The 20,999-nt window shown below is 33.3% G+C and overlaps 3 protein-coding genes across 3 annotated transcripts; 1 reads left to right on the top strand and 2 right to left on the bottom strand.

Annotated features, from left to right (window-relative positions):
* Positions 1 to 1,796: 1,796 nt before the first annotated feature.
* Positions 1,797 to 8,177, top strand: TRIADDRAFT_60278 (uncharacterized protein; the record flags this gene model as incomplete). Its single annotated transcript, XM_002116274.1, has 17 exons — positions 1,797 to 1,925; positions 3,088 to 3,159; positions 3,704 to 3,827; positions 4,156 to 4,229; positions 4,303 to 4,424; positions 4,514 to 4,670; positions 4,769 to 5,012; positions 5,325 to 5,434; positions 5,520 to 5,772; positions 5,873 to 5,985; positions 6,076 to 6,390; positions 6,499 to 6,785; positions 6,871 to 6,942; positions 7,062 to 7,107; positions 7,196 to 7,720; positions 7,809 to 7,955; positions 8,064 to 8,177. 17 exons carry the CDS (start codon positions 1,797 to 1,799, stop codon positions 8,175 to 8,177), a joined length of 2,904 nt encoding a protein of 967 aa, XP_002116310.1.
* A 1,592-nt stretch (positions 8,178 to 9,769) lies between these two features.
* Positions 9,770 to 13,988, bottom strand: TRIADDRAFT_30625 (uncharacterized protein; the record flags this gene model as incomplete). The annotated part of the gene is made up of 9 exons (XM_002116179.1): positions 9,770 to 9,799; positions 10,085 to 10,189; positions 10,493 to 10,571; positions 10,704 to 10,797; positions 10,910 to 10,979; positions 11,164 to 11,286; positions 11,524 to 11,697; positions 12,271 to 12,370; positions 13,885 to 13,988. The coding sequence occupies 9 exons, from the start codon at positions 13,986 to 13,988 to the stop codon at positions 9,770 to 9,772; spliced, it is 879 nt and encodes a 292-aa protein (XP_002116215.1).
* Positions 13,989 to 17,083: 3,095 nt separating this feature from the next.
* On the bottom strand, positions 17,084 to 20,294 carry TRIADDRAFT_30731 (uncharacterized protein; the record flags this gene model as incomplete). Its single annotated transcript, XM_002116178.1, has 8 exons — positions 17,084 to 17,271; positions 17,368 to 17,521; positions 17,629 to 17,981; positions 18,072 to 18,134; positions 18,238 to 18,377; positions 18,703 to 18,978; positions 19,767 to 19,963; positions 20,088 to 20,294. 8 exons carry the CDS (start codon positions 20,292 to 20,294, stop codon positions 17,084 to 17,086), a joined length of 1,578 nt encoding a protein of 525 aa, XP_002116214.1.
* Positions 20,295 to 20,999: the final 705 nt, after the last annotated feature.

The following is a 20,999-nucleotide window of genomic DNA, read 5'->3' as shown; positions in this document are numbered from 1 at the left end:
GGCCAGTTTCTATACGGCCTTGTGATCATTATTGTGATCACAAGACTATATATAGCAGATCACGTGGTTGGGAAATACTACAATATTGAGCTAGGGACCGCTAAATACAGTACTGTACAGTACAGTATGCCAGTGTCCTTAAGAATTTCTGTAGCGATATAGAGAGCGATTGCACTCATTTTGGGGTTAGAAAATGAACTATTTGATCGGGTTCGGGTTGCGTTTTCACTCCATTTAACTACAGTACTATGGAATGTGGATATACATAACATTAATTCATGCTGGTCTAATCGAGGATACGGTATCAAACCGCTAATTGTGATGCAGTACGCGGTAGAACATCTCTCGTGCTTCAAAACGATAGTTTGACTTTTTGAAGGCACATTTGAATACGCGTATCTTCATAATTTGCGATTTTTCCTTCATTGGTGAAGTGCCTAATTATTATTATATTGAGCAGTATTCTTCTTGTAAAATTTGGACTATGGGAAGATGCTGTTTTTTATTGTAGAGCAATTCACTTTCAAAATAATCGAATGAATGAAAATCGTCATTATACGTGGACTAATACTGCTAGAGACTATTAAAAAGAAAGAGACGGGACAGGAAGCTGTTGTTCACTATACTAATAATGTGGAAGCTGATTATGTGACTGATCATTTCGACTGTATCGTATGCCTGTATCCATATACTATACTGTCTGCAATTGATATCCAAATTAGCTGCTATTAGCCTGCTAAGTCAGTTTGTGCAGTATGGTATACGGCTTCATCAGTAGCGTATAGTAGAATGACCGAAAAAGTGATAAGCTTCCACATCATTTTGCACTGTGGTCGTTTCCTGCCCCGTCTCTTTCTTTTTAATAGTCCCTGATAATACCTATCCTATCGTTTTTAAAATCAATCAAATTATTCAAAATACTGTAGTCTGTATTAAGAAGAAATCATTGCTAGCTTTATCTATTTTACCATGAAAATATTGTTTATCAATACGTTTAATAACTCACATCTCGGAAAAGCTAAGAAATTATCAATTATTTAAACCATTAGCAATGGATTACACTTTAAATTTACTGCCGTCAAGTTAAAATTCAAGGAAATGATAAATATTGATATATTACAAGCGAAGTACCCACACGCAGATAAATATATATATACGTATATCTATCAGTTTAGTTTTAAAAGTCAATCATGTTAATTTGAAATTGTTATGTTTTTAAGCAATGAGTTTTACTCCGCGAGTAAGATTTGTAACTAACTTTCTTATTAAAAATGCTGGGTATTTATAGATATTCCAGCTTACACCTTTTGCTTTTGTGCGTCGTGACATTTTACATATACATCTAATTACTAACTATTATAGCTATCGTTTACGTTACAACATATGCATGTATATACAATAAATTATCAGTCCACCTTTTACAATATAATCATGTACGGTATTATAAGACTACATACAAGTCATCATATTATAAGTACTTACTACAAATGAATGAGCAATGATAACTTATCCAAGTATTCCGATATCCCCCTTAACTATTGAATTCAAGAATTAGAATATCAAGTTATCCTATCAAATTTCGAAGGAATTATGATGTTATACACTGAGCTGTATTGTATCTAGCTGGCTGATACTATATCCTCCATTAGACTGAGCTTGTACACTATCGTAACGGACGGACAAGGCGGACTTGTTCTGTCGTCATAGAAATACTAGTACTACGCTCAAGTTGAGACTTCGTCAAATTGAACAGTGATTGAGGGCTAGTTGGATGGTAAATAAGTTGGATTATAATTATGGCTGAACGAGCTCTGGATAAAGTTCTAGGTTTATCACTCGATCATTACTATCACAAAGCACATTTATCAGTTGTTAAAAGTCTTCAGTCTCTGGTAAATAAACTTCTCGATGTCAAATCCAGGCAGGTAAGTGACAATTCTCTACTGCCATTGACGTTATTCCTTGATGCTTTCAATGAAGATCTAATGGTAGACGCCAATACTTCAATAATAATAAATCAGCTAGAACGATTATAACTTGGCAGCTTACTCATACCATTGGAGCATAATAGCAACCAATAGTTTTCTGTTTGCATCTACCGTATTTAAATTGTTTTCGATCTGATCCGACTTTAGACGTCGATATTTCGATGATAGTTAATCAAGCTTCAAGATGTCGGTAGCTCACTCATACTAATACAGTTGGCGATCGTGCCCTAACCCTAATCTTAGCTGCAGTGCTCTGCAGATATTCATGCTATTTAATATTTCCAGGCCTAACTTTGGATGTTAGTGTCTCAATGATAATTGAACAGGCTAAGTAAGTCTAGAGCTCTCCCACCTTAATATGTTTTAATGTTATGTGTTGAAGTACAGCACTATTTTGACGACCCTGCTACACTTTGCAATACGCGTACACACTCCAAATCGCAATGGTAACTTCTTTGCTACATACTCTGCAATAGCGATACAGATAGGTCAGTAAATAGTGTCGTCTATAGTTGCAAGTGTTGTTCAGTATGACCGTAGATGGAATTGGAAATCAATTGTTTTAGATAGAGATTCTACGCGTAGAGTTTCCGAAATCATCATGCCTGTCATAGAAATAATAATTCGTAGATTAGGGTAGAGTACGCAATAGATATTGTTTACATATAGTATTCACGTTCAATTTAAACAAATAGACATCAAAGCCATTAACTTAGTAGACTCCACAAGAACTTGTTATAACAAATAATTCGACCTATAGATTGCACATAAATGCGTGCTATATATCCATCTCCATTATTGCTTGTTCCCTATCTCTGGCTCTTTTTATTACAATCAGCTTAATAGATACGTCTCATGATTAAATGCGTAGTGTCTTTACTATGTGCTTAAACTTGCAAGATTGATTAGAGTATATTACTTTCACTTTGCTGATCTTGTTATTTCGTGCTAAAACTTCTTGATATTTAGCTCTACTAAACAATTCTGTCATACTATCGTTGGCCACCACATATTTTTTTCATGCTATAACATCTAAAGCTATTTCATTACACACTATATCCAAGCTGCACTTAGTGGTTATTTATGTTTTCATGTACAGCAAGAAGATAAAATATTATGTGCAGAGATCGAATTGCTAAAGGAACGAATGCAATCACCAAATATTTCTTCAGTAAGTCTATGGATTGCTATACAAATATTAAAAATAAAATTTTAAAAGGAACTCTTATCATGTCTAGAAATTTGCTTACAATTTGTAAGGGTTTATGCTAGATCGTATTATACTGTACAGATTGTATTCATTATTTCTTTACCTAGTATAAGATAATTACATAAGTAACCTATAATTAAGGTTTGTAACTGTTTGCATCTTGTCAACGTTCTCCAATGTATGCGTAATTTGTATTACAATTAGCTACTACAGCTAATGCCAGTTCTTGTTCGCAAATATCCATTAGTCCACGAGAGGAATATGTTATGTACGTATAGTTTTACCGTAAATGAAAACAATTATAGATACAAACTAATATTATCTATGTAGTTGTAAGTTATAGAATTAATGATAGTGCTTTAAGGTATATAACGTATGTTGTAGGGGCTATCTCATGCAGAAAGAATACATAATTCATAGTACTGTATATAATGCGCATTCCGTGTTATACGCGTACAATTATTTCACTGCTAGCAAAAGTAATTGATGTAAATATTTCCGTCAGGGCGAAATGAAAGATTTCCTGGTCGAAATCATCTTTATGACAACACATCATTACAATGTCTCCTTTGCTGATATTCATGCCATCAAATTTACGCAACAGAATTCCATGAAAGAAAAACGAATCGGTTCGTAATATTGACCTCACTGTGGATATGTTACAATATGTACATTTAGTTGAAAAAGTAGAATACAGTATTGCCAGATAAATATTCGACTTCATTCACACATTACACCTCACTAATTCTAGTGCTATGTGCAGTTTCATCACACAATCCGCCACGTATGCCTGCTTTTTTAATTACTTCTATCTTAAAATTCTTCACTGAAAGCTTTCATGAATATCTTACTGTAACTACGATATATTTTACATGATTGATAACATTACGTATATAAATATATCTATACAGTATTTGTCAATTTGACATCTTACCAAAAGAATGTTATCTTATTAAGGCTACTTGGCTGCATCATGTCTTTTAAGTGAAGATCATAATCTACTGGTTCTATTGATTAATACGCTGCAAAAGGTTTGCCTGTTTTGAATACTACATTTATTAATTTAGTATCAGTTATTTATTTTACGCGTAATGATCTCAATAGGACTTGAATAGTACTAATTTTGTTGAGAACTGTATGGCGTTATCGACCGTTGCTATGCTAATTAATATTGAAACAATGCCTGCCGTAATTCAAATTGTCGAAAAGAAAATTAATCATACGAGGTAGTCATTTACCAGACTCATAACTTAATACTAGCTTTACTGTATATTTTAAAAATTTCTCTTTTTGATTATAATTTTATATTTCACAGAGAAGCTGTAAGGAAAAGAGCTGTTATTGCCTTACTTAAATTTCATCATTTATCTGCGGAATCCGCTAATCTTGCGAGTAAACTTCAAGAAATATTATTCGACTCTGATTTTAGCGTTCTTACGGCGGTCATAACCGCTTACCTGTGCCTAGCCAAGGTACCATCAAACCCTTTGGTCTTGTTTTATTAATTTTCATATTATAATGTTTGGTAAAGGTCTGAATTCTATTAAAATTGTTAAATATGACTACACAGGAAGATCCCGCACCTTTAAAACCCTTAATTGACAGATTTGTAAGCATCCAGCGTCAGCTTTTAGCTCATAAGCCACCGTCCGATCTAAATTATCGTGGAATATCTATGCCATGGTTGCAGATAAAACTCTTACGGCTATTAGCGTATTTAGGAATGGACGATTTTAATTGCAGTCAAAAAATATATCCCGTTATTATAGACACCTTAGCATCGATAGCAAATCCAAATTGTTTAATTGAATATTGTAAGTTCACTTTGGATCGAGTCACTTTGGTAAATGTCTTGGTGTAATAGTGTAAGATAAAAGAATTAAAATATTTGTTTCAGCTATCATTTATGAGGTGGTTCAGACAGCTACAACAATATACCCAAACATAAAACTACTGGAGAAGGCTGCAGATAGGATATCAAAATTTTTGTCTTCAGAAAATAACAATTTGCGTTATATAGGTAGAACTGTAACTTAAAAATGTCTAATGTGTTCCATTTATAATCGGCTAAGGCTTTATAGTTTCCTTATTATTTTCCAATATTATCGTATTAAATGGTATTTTAGGGATTAAAGGTTTATCATCGATTGTTCAAGTTAACCCATTGTTTGCCGTCGAGCATCAGATGACAGTAGTGGATTGTTTAGACGATCCTGATGAAACATTACGTCGAAAGGTAAGTAACTGTATCCTACTGCATCATTTGTAACGTTTCGTAACAATTCTAACGATCCTAAACTATGGATGCAAAAATTTTTAAGACTTTGGATCTGCTATGCCGAATGATTAACCCCAAAAACATCGTATTTATTACCGAAAAATTGATTAAGTATCTGCAATCTAGCGAAGACAACTATTTTAAGTCTGATTTGGTTTCCAGAATCTGTCAGCTTGCTGAAAAATTTGCTCCTGATAGCTTCTGGTATATCAAAACAATGAATAGTATATTTGAACTAGGAAAAGACTGTGTACCTGTTACTATGGTCGATAATCTCCTTCGTTTAATTGCAGAAGGTTTGTAATTGGCTTATTACTTCAAACTGCGATAGATTATTAATAATTACTTATATAACGTGTAAATCTTATTTAAAATTTTGTATTAAATACCTTCTAGGGACAGAAGATGAGCAATCTGATATGGAACTACGTATGTACGCTGTTCATGAGTATTTTAAGTTATTAAAGCGTCCAAAACTTTCAACTCTCTTAATACGCGCAATTTCCTGGGTTTGTTCACTATAACATACGTATTTGATCATTTCTAACAGTCTAATAACATCGTCTATTATTTACTTATTTCATATTTATCATACTTAGGTTTTAGGAGAGTACGCGTACTTGGTCGATTCTATACAAATGATGAATCTTGCTGATAATATGTGTATCTTAGCTGAGAACGTCTTAAAGCAGTATCCTGGTTGCTCTTGCCTTTTAATAACAGCTATTATGAAATTGATTAGTCGAACAAATGATGTCTCAGATTATACTCACAACTTTTTAGAAGAACATAGTAATTCCGTAAATCTGGATGTACAGCAAAGATGCCAGGAAGCACTACAATTATTGATTACTTTAGATATCAACGATAGAAGTGAAATTCTACCAGTGAATGCAAGTTGCGAGGATATTGAGGTATATACCAAAGAAGTATCAACATTGTATCCTATAAAACGTAAATTACGATCCAGTAATCTTCCAAAGCTAATACTAATTGCATCATCAATATTGAATTATTGTTAGGTTGATCCTTCGCTTGGTTTTCTAGACACTTTTGTAAGTAATGCTTTAGCATATGGAAGTTTACCATATCGAACATTGAATCAGAGAAAGGCGATACCAGATGTTAAAGTCAGATCAAGTTTAAAATTCGACCCATATGTAAATACTAGCGCTAGTTCAAAAGAGACACCGGTAGAGGATGACGGAGGAAGAGTAATAGCATCTCATGATTACTCTAAGCCGGAAGGAACAGAGTTTAATCGAAAAGAATTTAATCCTCAAGATGTAAATGCTAAAAAAGTAGAAGGGTGAGTAGATACGTGTATAGAGAGGAATACTAGCAAGACCTAATTCTAAGTTGAATATACTTTTCTGAAAATTATCACCCTATAGCCAACGTCCATGGACAAAAGAGGGATATATGATACAGGCTCCTTTAGGTGGTCAAGACATCGAAAAGAAAGCGTTAGTACTTGATGACTACATTAAAATTAATTGATTTACAAATGTAAGCTTTCTCTTAACGATTTTCAGGATGTGCCGTTACTTACACATGCGTTCTTATTAATAATGTAATATATTAGTAAAGAAGAAAATCTTTCCAATATCGAAGAACCACCTAGCCAAACGGTAAAATGAGGGATGATCATATAAACTAAAGCCGTTATGTTAAAGCACGTATAAATTTTAATCTAGGGTTTAAATTTAATTGATATAGATTTTGCAGAATAAACCCAATTATGAATTAGAAGAGAAAAAACGCATCGCATCAGCTCTGTTTGTTGGATTTGATTCAGACGACATAAAGTCTTTAGCACCGGCGGCTAAGGATGAAAGAAATAGAGTGAACGATCAAAGTTCTACCACAGCGAGTGAAGTCACGTTATCTGCAGGCATTAACTCTGCGGAACCATACGAATCTCCCAAACCAGCAAGCGACTTATTGATTGGCGATAATTCTACTGAATCTAATCTAATAAACTTATCTATAGAAAATATAAAGATCACCGAAGAGCAATTAAATACTAACGAAAACAGTAGATATTTGGAAAAATTAATTGATGTCGAAAAGAATCAACTTCTCGATCTTGAAAATAATCCGAGTCCAATGAGTGCGAATCCTGTTGCTGATCGATCAATACAGAATCCTCTAGACGATTTAACTGATTCCACCATTTCTATTGAACGCGAACTGTTTCCTGCGGAATTACTATCATTTCCTCACGGCAATCTTGATGTCTTGGTAAGTGTTAGCTAGAGTCTTTAAATTCAAATATTGTTTACTAGTATTCGGTATTACAATTTAATTATTCCCGCAATTCTGTTACTAGTCAACACCCTCTTTTGGTAAGTTAAGAATTGCTCTCATGAAAGTTTGGAAAGAAGACGCGTTTATAATTGTTTTAGCCATAGCGAATCAGGCCGATAAGCAATACAATAAAATCAGTACAGTCCTTAAACCGTCATCTGGTATTCAGGTAGAACATCGTTAAGACTGTTTTAATTATTTCATACTCATGATCTACGCATGATAAATGTTTCACCTATAGTATCTTTATGTCATAATGTTATAACCTGATATACAGTGTGCCGTTAATGAGAAAAAAATGGAAAACCCCAATTTTATAGACAACTTAGATATCGGCGAATCCGTATGTATTTCTGCTAGATTAATGTTTGACATATACGGTTTAGGATAACTTATATTACTGTAAGAGTTGGCATGTTATGATCGATTATATACGTAATTTTACACTAATCTAGGCGTTTCATGAGTTGGAGCTGGTATTACTTATTCCATCGCTAAATCTTAGCTTGTCAGGAAATATATCCTGCTTCAGCCCAGTAACAAACTCCTTACAGCGTCATTTTTTTAATTATTCTATTTCTATATTCGATGTAATTAGGTAGGCGCGGTGTAAGATATAAAAGAGTATCTAATCAATGATAAAAGATATATCATCTTCTAATCGTTACAATCAGATTTAAAGTGTAACACACACATTCTCAACTAAGATTACTTGTTAGCACTGGTACTTTGCAGTCAAATACAAATTTCTGTAATGCAGTATAACTAAGTTCATCGTTGTGATCTTTTCCCGTTTTTAGACCGCTTAATTTATCGACTGCAGCATTTGAACAAAGGTGGATATCAATGGCACATGATTATAAACATCAACAAAATCGAATCTCTATAACGAATCTAGTGTCAGAATGTGAAAATATATTAGAAAGGAAATGTAATGTAAAAGTAGTGGAAACCATAGGTATCGTGCAATTCAGCTTTTCCTGTACATGCTTGATATTTAGTGTACTGGTATCTTTACATAAGTTCACCCTTGTATTGATCGGAGATATCGTACTATCTCTATTATCTTTATAATTTCCTTCTATCTTCTTTCTTACTAGGAAATGAAATTATTGGTGCGGGCAGGTTAGTGCAGTTATCAAATACTGCTTTAATACACTGCCAAGCTGGTAATGACATGATACAAATATGGATCAAATCGAATAGCAATCTCTTAAGTCAGTCGATAGGGCAGCAACTATCTAGTATGCTGAAGAACTTGAGCTAATACTGCACATCATTCGACTCATTGTACATGCTGAAAATATATCTTCAGAGAGTAGAAGCTTAATAAACTATTTATTATGAAATTTTGTCATCTATATTGCAATACATAATTGCATACTGTAAGTCAACGTGCGTTGCATAATTGCCACTGTATGTCAACGTACACCTGCAATATTCTATAAATAATCTGCACAGCTGGATCGCTGCCAACAATACAAATCTTAAAAAGAGTATCTCTATACCAAACCTGATAAATTAATTACTATCTATCAAGAACTAAATCATCTACAAATAATTACATGTATTATAATTACGTAGATGATTACATACATTATTATTAACTGTGCTACTTCTACAATCCGGCAGTTTCGAGAAATAATGTAATAGCTTACACGCTGTCTTGCGATAAATTGCCGCAAGAGATCAATTGGTGTTGTTTTAATTGTACATTTTGTTGCTTACGAATGTTTGGTATTTACTGTTACAAACTTTATCCGGATTAATTAATTATATAATTGTTAGAAAACCTTACGTAATCACTGTACAACACAGCATATTTATGAACAGTGTTATATTTTATTGGAAGTATAAATGGTCGCTACTAAAATAGGTGTTCATTAACTTGTACAAAATTAATGAATAAGTTCCACCATTGTCACATGGTATTGCGTAATAACTCCTACGAATTGCCCGTTTGAATTCATATTTGCTAAAACTTTAATGGCTTTCGCCTGGTTTACCAGCGACCTACAAAACAAATTGTCTTCTTATTAAATTCAAAGCATTCGCCTATCCACAAATATTTTATTACAATTAAGACCTGTTTTGCTACTATGGTAGCCCATGTATTTTATTACTATGTAAATTTTGTTTATATTAATAAAAGTTTTGATTTAATCAGAGAAAGATAGTATAATGATGACATTTAGGTAATAATTTAATATTGAGACCACTTAAATAGTTTGTTTGGTTACTACTAAGTTGACACATATGGTATAGATGTTGTAAAAGATAAGAAATAGCTACACTTACGCGTTTAAAACTGCTCATGTCAGTTTTGTCGATTAAATTTCCAATAAATGCCAAATGGTTGATTACAGTTATATCATCTCCACCTTGATTATTTTTAACGAATAGCTAAAGGGATATAAAAAACTATTTGTAAGCTTTCTTCTACATGTATTTTGATTTAAAATAAATGGAGAAAAACAACTAGATATGAGTATGGACAATCTAAGACACACGTATAGAATTATATGATAAATATAACAACTATATATCAAACCGTACTATACTAATTGCGCATACTCGAATTTTAATAATATTAACACATATGAAGTCTGAGTTAATCTGATATGAATAATCTCAACTGCCAAATAAATTTATTATAAATCATACTAATCATTCAATAAGTGCTGATTAAGCGGCATTATAGTGTACCGTTATATTTTCAACATTTTGAAATTTGACGTAGCGAAGGTTAATAACATTTCCTTCAGATACATCTTCCCCCGTTAATCTGAAAAGAATTTAGGAATTACTGATATGATTGATAGCAAATTACAAAACGTAAATTTTAAGGCTTACAGTTAAACTACTGCAAAATATGGAAAATGTGTTACTGTATAGATAATTAACGTCAATTCCTTACTCAAATTGCTGAGTAGACTGTTTTGCTTCTGCTTTGTCGAAATCTAATGATACCGTTTGATTTGTAAACAATTTCACTATCTTTGGTGCTCTACCTAAAAAATTGATAAGAAATAATTAGGTTACAATAGCAAGCAAAAATTTTAGCTAATAATTAGTCGTGCTTCCATATTTAAATAGTATATGTTTAATTGTGCTACAGCTGACCATCATCAGGAGCATTTAAAATAATGGAATGAATCTTGACGGGCTGCTGGAATGCTATATAAATTAATAGCTATAATGACAAAATAAGCCATAATTAAACACTGAACTAGTAATAAAAATATACTTCATTGCCTGATAATTAATCAGTATATCATTACGATCTGTTACATTGTATCATTTGAAAATCCTGGAAGATTTCAAGCTATTTAAATCAATTCTAAGTTGATAAAACACAATATAAGATATTTTCTTACCTGTTCATCACAATCACTTTCTAGGTATAATGCGCTTTTCGTCAATGCATTCTTAAATGGATGATCATCATTTTCATTTAAACACTCGCAGTTCGATAGATTTATAGCAGAATATAAGTTTACCTGGACACAGTCAATAATTTATTTATCAAATTATATTCCGATACAACAAATAATGCAAGCCAAACGACTAAAAATAGTCATAACGAAATTTAAAGATTTAAGAATAGCATTTTCAACTGACATCTGATCGTAGTAGTATTATATTGGGGGTAGAAATTGAATATTTACGCCTATACAGTACTATCACCCTTAGCGAATTTTATAAGTTGTAAAACTATTACTTACAAAGCCAGATACAGGACTTTCATGCTCATTCGTTGAACTGCTAGACGAGTTACTGCTTCCACCATGCTGCTTAATTTTTTCTTCCAATAGCCCAGCTTGACTACCACTAACTTCATCAATTCTAGCTTTATTCTTAAAGAATCGGAATGTCGGTACTGAACGGATGCCTTGCGCTTCAGCAGTATTCTGATTGAATATAAATTGTACGGTTACTTGAAATATTTTCCATGAGAAATTATCTTTTATGCATTTTATTTTATTTATACAGTTAACGAACAAATAAAGCCCTATTACTCGATGGATTATAATGTTAGCAATCTCATCGGAACGATATCAAAGAGTGCAGACTTCGGAGTTGATAGTACTAAGAACGGTATGTAAAGGACAGATTTTGTTATTATTATGTCCAATAGTTTTACATTCATATGGACTAATTCCAGACAGGAGATAATAATCTACCAAGTAGACTGAATATCCGATATATATATAATAAGTTAGTAAATTAAAATTTGCATGCATTAGGAGTATAATACAATACCGTACACTGTACAGTATTACGATTATTTATAGTAGCAGACTTATACGTGTTGATTTATCTTGAGATTCTGCTTTATGAGTAAATTATGATGGCTTAATGTATGTAAACTGTGAATGAAATGAGGCACGAACACATACACACAGTATTGATATACAATATAGATAGATAGCATGGTAATTTTAATTAGTACATTATTTTTCTATCCAAAAGCTCAAACTAACCTGACATTTATCAATATCAACAGATAAAAAAATCGTGGAACCTTTATATTTATTACTTAACGCTGCAAATATAGGTGCCATTTGACGACATGGTCCACACCTAGATATAGTAAGCATAATAAAGGCTGATTACGAAATGCATTTTAATTTATAGAATTAACTGAAGATAGAATCTAGTCTAAAAATATCTGCAAAGCAAGAGTAATATTGACATTTAAAACTGTATCATCTACTGTACTAGCATTTGGTTGCTTTTGTACGCGTACACATGCTATAGTAAGCGTAAGCATTACACTGAAAGATCTATACCAAAGTACTAGATTGTAAATTACAGTACAGTATAACTCCATTTTGGAGTATCACCAAGTTAGTGATTGTGCTACTTTTGGGCTTAAGTTAATGTTCTAGTCAGTCAGTGATTGATTACTCTTCATACAGTAACCAATAGCAAGTACTAACAGTCCTGCACCGATGTACTAGAAAAGTAAGCTAAAACTGTATCCGTCTTCCTATATTGTAGTAGGCATTGGCAGTTACTGGAAGTGCTACATCCTCTGCATTACATTTTAACCGAAAACCATGTCTTGGAGAATTACTATGATTATTATTTCTCTATTTTTTGGACTTTATGATATTATTATACTAACTTATTGGCTAATTATTTATCTTGCTCATGCTGAAGCCAGTAGCAACTAGTGCAAGTCTGGTTGTAGACGATAACCTTATCCTTCTTTATATATACAGTATAGTCGCAGCCAGTAGCAACACTAAAAGTACAGTGTCCCGATACGCTGGATTGTAAAGTACTGTACAATGGCATCCTGATATTGATTTTGACAATTTTTTTGAGTTGATTTAACGCTACAATAACTCCTTGCCTGGCAATTCTTCATAGACTAAGTGGTCAAATGGTGTTCAACTTGTACTACTATTGTCAGAATGAAAAATGATTTGACGCTATGGAGTCCTTGTGATAATAATTAATGAATATACCGTGAATGGTATGAATGGTCGGTTAATAGCATTCTACGAGATAGGACATCGGACAAGTAATTAACTTAAAATCGGTGTAGTCCATATATTATCATAAATTTTCCGAAACAGCTTGTAGAGAATGTAGTACTACGTATAAATAAATAATAGGAGTAATTCATGACATTATAAATGGTATTCTCAGTAAAGAACCACTTATACACAGGACAAGGCAGCTTCGTTTAGAAGACAGTGAAAAGGTTCTACAATTTCACTTGCTTCACACTGCTGTTGATACAGTACTGTACTAGCACTGGTACTTATTGCAACAAGTCAGCTAAACATTTCTTATTCTTCTACAATAAGAATACAATATTCAAGGTAGTACTATGTAAAAATAAATAATAGGAGTAATTCATGAAATTATAAATGGTATTCTCAGCAAAGAACCACTAATACACAGGACAAGGCAGCTTCGTTTAGAAGACAGGGAAAAGGTTCTACAACTTCACTTGCTTCACACTGCTATTGATACAGTACTATACTTGCACTGGTACGTATTGCAACAAGTCAGCTAAACATTTCTTATTCTTCTACAATAAGAATACAATATCAAAGGCCCTATGATATCCGAATATTTACCATGTTGCCGTAAAATCAACCACTAGTAACTTTTCTCCAGCTTTGTTGAATTCCCTTTCAAATTCAACATCAGAATTACAAGTAATGACAGAACTTGAGGCCATCTTGCTTCTCCGTATTCAATGAATTGCCAAAGTGAGTTTTCGCCTGCACGGACTCTTCGACTGAAGTGGTTGATGCATCACTCGGTATTGGCGTATGAGACAACATCGCATTGTTTCTCTTGAAAATTTGACGTACGGTACGGTACAGTCGTACAGGTGGTGTCACCGTCACACACTCATACTATCGTCGTATCACTTCACTTCATTCACTTGGACTAACTAGGACTTGCACGATTTGAAGCGTAATGATGATTTGGCACAATACTGTACAGAATACAGTACAGTGTATTGTACTGGAACATTTTTTCTGCATACTGAACAGTACTATACAGCGTGCAATGTACTGTACTCTACAGTGTGCAGTAGAGGTGCTTTTTCTACTGTAAGAGTACTGTTTAAAATAAAAAAAAAAATAATAATAATTTTCAAAATTATGTAAGTTCACCCAGTTTAACCTTGAAGTTTTTTTTACCTTTATGAGTTTGTCACGTTCTGTAATAGTTACATAATTAGTATGTTACCTTCTTTCTATATATGGTTAAATATCACGATGTTATTATCACGTCATGCGTATATTTTGATGTAGTTATGGTACTATATTAAGCTTATCTATAGATGTATTCTCATGTTGCCATACTCGGTATGATATCCTATTTGTAATGTCTAAACTAGGGAAACCTTTCTCTTAGTGATGATCTTGTGATCTATGCCAGTAGATCAAAGGTCACAATAAAGAAAGTATATAAACTCATTATTTTAACAATAAAGTTAGTTCTTCAACTTAATTACTGGGTCTCCTTGCTGAGTGCAGATCTAGTACTTGTTACAAAATTTGGAAGTTGTAACAGAGTTCAAATATTGTACATTAAGTTAAAGAGAAAAATTCTTACAATCATGACCTATAGGCGGATCATCAAGCGATCCCAATATGTACAGCACAGTAATATAATAGTATTCTCTAGCACACATTACAGCATGAAGTAGTCTACATGGACCTTGGCTGTAATGCTCATTTACTCAGTTTGAACAGCATTTCTCCACAAACAAACTACGGCTTTATATTATTACTGCTAATTTGTGCATGTTGATACTCGTACTATTAATTAACCGTATTCGTATACTGTACTGTTCAGTATGCATGAATAACTGTACAGTAGACATATATATGATCAAGGTACTGTAATTTCGATGCCATTGTAAGCACGGACGATTGAAATTATCATTAACATTTACGCGTATGATCCCCAGTATAATTACGTAATTAATTAACAACAGCCTCTACTGGAATACGTACGATATTGTACGCATCATTTCTGTTAAGAATAAAACAAAACTAAAAATAACTTTCTAATTATTAAACTGAGCTGTTAATGCTCATAGACGGCCTTTTGAAACATCAAGTCACTACTCACTACTCATACTTAGCCTGGAACATTCGTGAGAAATCATATTATACAGTATAATAATTAATTTTTAACAGTAAGTACGACAGTTTACGTAGTACCATGCAAATAGAACCATCATTGACTTATTATACATACATAACGATCAATCTTTACATTTTCGAGCCAAATCAATATCTGATGTCCATTTTATAGTCATGTTGACAACTTATTTACACCAGTAATATCAGCGGTCCAACTATATGAGTAGAGAGTATACGAGATAGTCCGGTATAGCACAATAGACTTCGTTACTGCTCTACTTTGCTACTATCGTAATACCTATGTATGCTTATACAACTATCTAAGCGCACATCGTTAAAACATGAACACACGAATATGGTTTGTGATTCAGTTATTCAGGACTTATTCTAAGTTAAATACGCATAAACGTATATATTTTACTGATCTGCTCTTGCATAGAATCATAAATATACATAAACACGGTTAAATAGACGCATATCTTATTCATCTAATTTTAATTACGGCTTAAGAATCATTCTTTTAAAATTCAACCCAGTTAACGGTAATATAATCAATGAGCTAGGTAAACATTTCAATACAAAATGTGTAATTATGTGTGATATACAGTAACAAGTCCAATCAGAAGGACTGGTGTCAAAAATTAAAGATAACCTCATTACTGCATTGCTAGTTTAGTAATTAATGGATGTTAGTATATTTTTTGGAGTATCATCTTCTTAAAGATTACAGTGCATCCATGGTTTTACAGGTTGCAATTCAAAACGAGTAATAAAATAGAACAATGGCAATGCTATAACAACGTAGTGCCAGGTAAAAAACGCTATGTTAAATAAGTGAGACATGTATGCGTTCTATGCATATATCGTAGCACTATCATTTGCTTAGGGTTTAAAACTTTAATTCCGTGTTAAACCGCAGCTTCACATAAAGTGTGATCGACGCACAATGTTGATAACTTAAAAATATTTTAGCCCCTTAAAATTCGATTTCATTTCATAATCTTAAAGACAGATTGGACACAATATTCTTAGCCCTCATTACCAAACATTCTCTTATCCATAGATATCAAATCTATTAGCACCATGTTATATCACTAACCTTGCGTGCTAGTACAAATGTTGCGTTACAGATTGATGCAATTGATCTCGCAAATTATTCCTATATGCAATAAATTTATCTAGCAACGTAATATTACACAGTAAATATGATTAATTCTTTGATCGTGAATCATTGCCTACAATCATACATTTATAAAAAATCATATCGGTATTGACGCGGTATCAAGAGCGTTGACGATTATACATGATTCTGGGTTAATGAAACTTGTACTTTAAGAGTTAATTAGTACGATTAAATCCTAATGAGTTCTATTACTAATTTGAAATAGATACTATCTAGATACGATACGCATATGGTCAGTACTAAGTATTAAAAACGTTGAAATTTACACAAAGTACGTTTATAACGCAATGATGCAATTGCTGGAAATAGCGTCTAAAATTATTATACTACAGTAGAACGCCTAATATTAATCTTATTTTCAATACGAGAATACCTGTTAATACAAATACTAAAGTATTAATATGATCATATGCTTTAGGACTACTAGTAATTTTGAATAATCTCTAACCATAGAACAATTAGTGATTTCATCGTGACTAAATCACTTTAATCTGGTGGCATTCGATTTGTAGATGGAATCGATTGCAATACTTGATCTAAAAGCTGTAAAGCTCGATGAAGGTGAATTTCAACCCAGCAGGGTGTTTGCTTAATATCCTTACGAGGATAATCAGGTCCCCACCCTTTAACGAAACTAAATCGCAAAATGCATAATCGCCGTAAGTCATCGACTCCTAAACCCATAAAAATGTGTTTAAAAAAAAATTGAAATGACATACTTAGTATAAGAATTTGTTGGGAAGTATAGCCACATTATTTATCTATCGTACCTATACCAAGAGCAGAACCCATGTTTATAGCAGGAGCAATTCCACCTACACTACCACCAGTACCAATAACAGCAGCGGCCTGCGCGGCTGCTGCCGCTTGAGCTTTGCTGGCTTCTTGTTGCATTTGTTGATAGCATAACTGCAAATCAAATACCTAGTGCCATAATCATCACGTCTTAATAATTTGTAATATAGGCCGATATTAAAATTCCATATCATTAGCTAATACTTGACTATACCATAAAGTATACGATGTCTTACCTTAATGTATGCCTTAGGATAAACCTTATGCACATAATCAAACGGCCCTCGGCCAGCTTCTCGGTCTAAATAATAGCTTTGGACAAATACACTATGCTCGCTAAGACAACTTAACCAAACGTCACCTTCACCATGGCATTCCAATCTTACACCTTTACCGATATGAAGACGGGCACGTTCACTTTCTTTAGTACGATGCACATTTGAAAGTTGGCCTAAACAGAATCTATTGCCTCCAGATGGATCAACAAATCCATCTACAGAAACAGTATGAAACTGAGAAGGGACTTTAAATGATTCTCCAACTTGTAAATCTAACTCGTAGTAGGCTATAGTGCACCAATTGTCCGGAGCTATATAGGCAAGAAAGTATCATTTGTTGTGATTTATAGATTTTTACAAAGACAAAATTGAAAAAAAAATTTTTATTTTCGATAACTTACGAGGTTGACTAGATATTGGTCTGGGCATGGAAGCCGCTGACGGAGAACTTGCTGCTTGAGTCCCTATACAATAATACAGTGACTCGAGTATTACTGTTTATAGTATCGTATAAAATTTCACAGTAGGTTTATTTATTATTACAGTAAGCAGTGTTTTGTCCGGTACGAGGAGGAGGGTTAACTGGGATACTATTATTATACCCAGATGTAGGCCATTTACCATTATCATACATGAATTGGTCTCCGGGTTCTACAAAAATTGTTGTTTTGATTTTTAACAGGTCAAATGTACTGATTTTAAATAAACTTATGAATCAAAATAATTACACATTAATACAAAGCGTGATATATATTAAATTGCATTAACTTAATAACTGGCATGGCACACTTACGTTGGTAATCGCTGAATCTTGGTGCATTTAAGCCATCATTAACATTTAAACTGTTAAAGTCATCTGTAATGGCGTGATCTACTGGATAAATATAGCAATGTAATATTGATTTTGAATTCATTTATCAAATTCTATATTACTTAAGCAAGTAAATATTTAAAGTGATCTTTAAAGAAACACTTTTCTGTAAAAGATCGTACACTGATATAGCGCTAAGGTACAAATAATACAATATATACCAACCAACGCTTTCGGGATCAAGACCCATCATCCTAGTTCCTCCAGAGTTATCTACACATGAAGTTGAGGCCGTAGGCGCCGAGATACCACCGTTCATTATCATACGAGGATCTGGACTATTTACCATCATTGCCATAGGTGAAGGTTGATTATTATGCATCCTAATTGCGGCTTCATTAGGCTGCTGACGAGAAGCATGCATGCTATTTGTTATTGCAGTCGGATCGACAGTTAGTGGTATCTGCGATGCACCTATAGAAATATCAGTTACGTTACTATCACCCGATATCGCAGTAGTTAAAAAAAACTTTAATCAATTGTACTAGTCCTTATATACGATCCGAAGGTAACAAACTAAGCAACAATATTAGTGATAATGACTACGAAATAAAATATAAGTCAATAGACCAACCGTGCATCATTTGCGCGTTCTGATATTCGTTGACCGCTGTCATTGAGCCATTCCCTTCTAATTATTCAATTTGAAGAAATCGTAATGCATATGTAATTCAATTGATAGTTAATGAAAGAATAAAAGAATGACCGCAATCATTAGCATCTACAGCAACTTAGTTACGACATGATTAGCCAGTTTGCACTGAGTATTGATATTACTGACGTGCTATAATAAAAGTATTGCATTCCTTTAACATATACACTGTACAATACATTCTACAGGAGAACTACGACATCAAGAATTTCTTTTATGTAAACGCTTTATAAACAGAACATCAGCTATCTATCTCTTACCTAGAGGGTAACCGGCATCTTTCGGTCATAGGCCAAGAAATAGAAAGATCATTAAAACAAAAGCGATACAGTTACAGTTGTAAATTGCTAAAAACGTCAAAATTTTTCTCTGTATGGAACTAGATTAAGGGACTATTAAACTTACAATTATGTGGTATAGAAAATGGGGGTAGCTCTAAAATTTAATAAGAAACAAATATCCAGATCACGATTCACTATCTTAAATCGTCAAGATTTTACGAATTTCTGTTATAGGTATAGAATAACAAGATAGATAGATTTAAAGAACTGTAGCATTGTTATTATCCATTACTAACCAGGTGAAATAACTCGCTCATAATGATAAGGATTAACGCAAACATGATCCAATTTAAGATCAAAGGCAAATTTGCAAAGTTTTATATGCTTTAATTCGTTTTTGTGAAGGTCAGGCCATCTCCAGATTCGCGAATAAATAACGTGAGGGAAACCCTTCTTACCAGCAACTTGTAATCGACCATCTAAAGTTCTCTGCACAAATGTTCGATAAATAATATTATACCTCAAAAATTAATATAGGAAATGGCCCCCAAAAAGTTAATAATCAACCTAAGGGAGAACGCATACTTAGATAGCCAATAATTGATATACTCACAGCGATAGTAACGCATTTAGATTGCTGAATTCCATTCGAAGTCACAGCTGTAATCAAAGCGTCAAGTTCATCGCGCTTATCTTTTAATTTTTTTACTAACGATTCTACGGCACGTTTAGCAAAATTTTCCGATTCACCGCCTTGACGATGGCACATCAACGTATGAACAATGCCAAGCGTCGCATCACCAGATCCAGATGCACTCATGATGTAAGCGTCGCCCCGTAAATCTTGCGATTTGACTGCTGCTGATAATCTGCACAATATAATAAGTAAAGGAAAATTTCAATATGCTATACTTTGGTAATTGAATTATACGTTTACGTTGTATGTTAACAGTGTATAAAAATTACGACAGGAAATGATATCACGGTTTCATATAAATTACAATACTGATTCTCTTTATACAATGACGTTTGCACCTTGGTACAGTAGATGCACAGCTAGAACTGAGGGTAACTTCAATTCATTCTAGTATTCATAGTTTATTAATATGTTGATAATTGTAAGCATTACAAAAAGTCGACAGTAGTCATCATATCAATTAATATACTTTTATACGATTATAATTTCACGGCATCGTACTACGTTCATTTACTATATTAATTCAAGTTGGTAGATAAAATTGCACGCAGTTAATCCTTGAAGTAGCTAAATTTAATCCATATCTATTTATAGATTCAAGGTTGTAGTTTATATAATACTAGTGGCTGTTTACGAGAAAGAATACGCTGGTTATACATTTAGTACCAGGGACAATTTCAGGTCAAAAATATTTTTGACCTGAAGTTGTCCCTGGTTACTACCTACTGTACTTCAGATCGAGGAAAGGCGAACGACCTGATTTTGACTAGGCACAGCATTGCACTGTACACGACATATTTGAAATGCTTGCAAACAAGGCACACGCAA

Source organism: Trichoplax adhaerens, genomic scaffold (genome assembly GCF_000150275.1).
Source record: "Trichoplax adhaerens TRIADscaffold_14 genomic scaffold, whole genome shotgun sequence".
NCBI lineage: Eukaryota > Metazoa > Placozoa > Uniplacotomia > Trichoplacea > Trichoplacidae > Trichoplax > Trichoplax adhaerens.
Note: the sequence above shows the minus strand (reverse complement) of the source record. Positions and strands in the feature narration are given on the sequence as shown.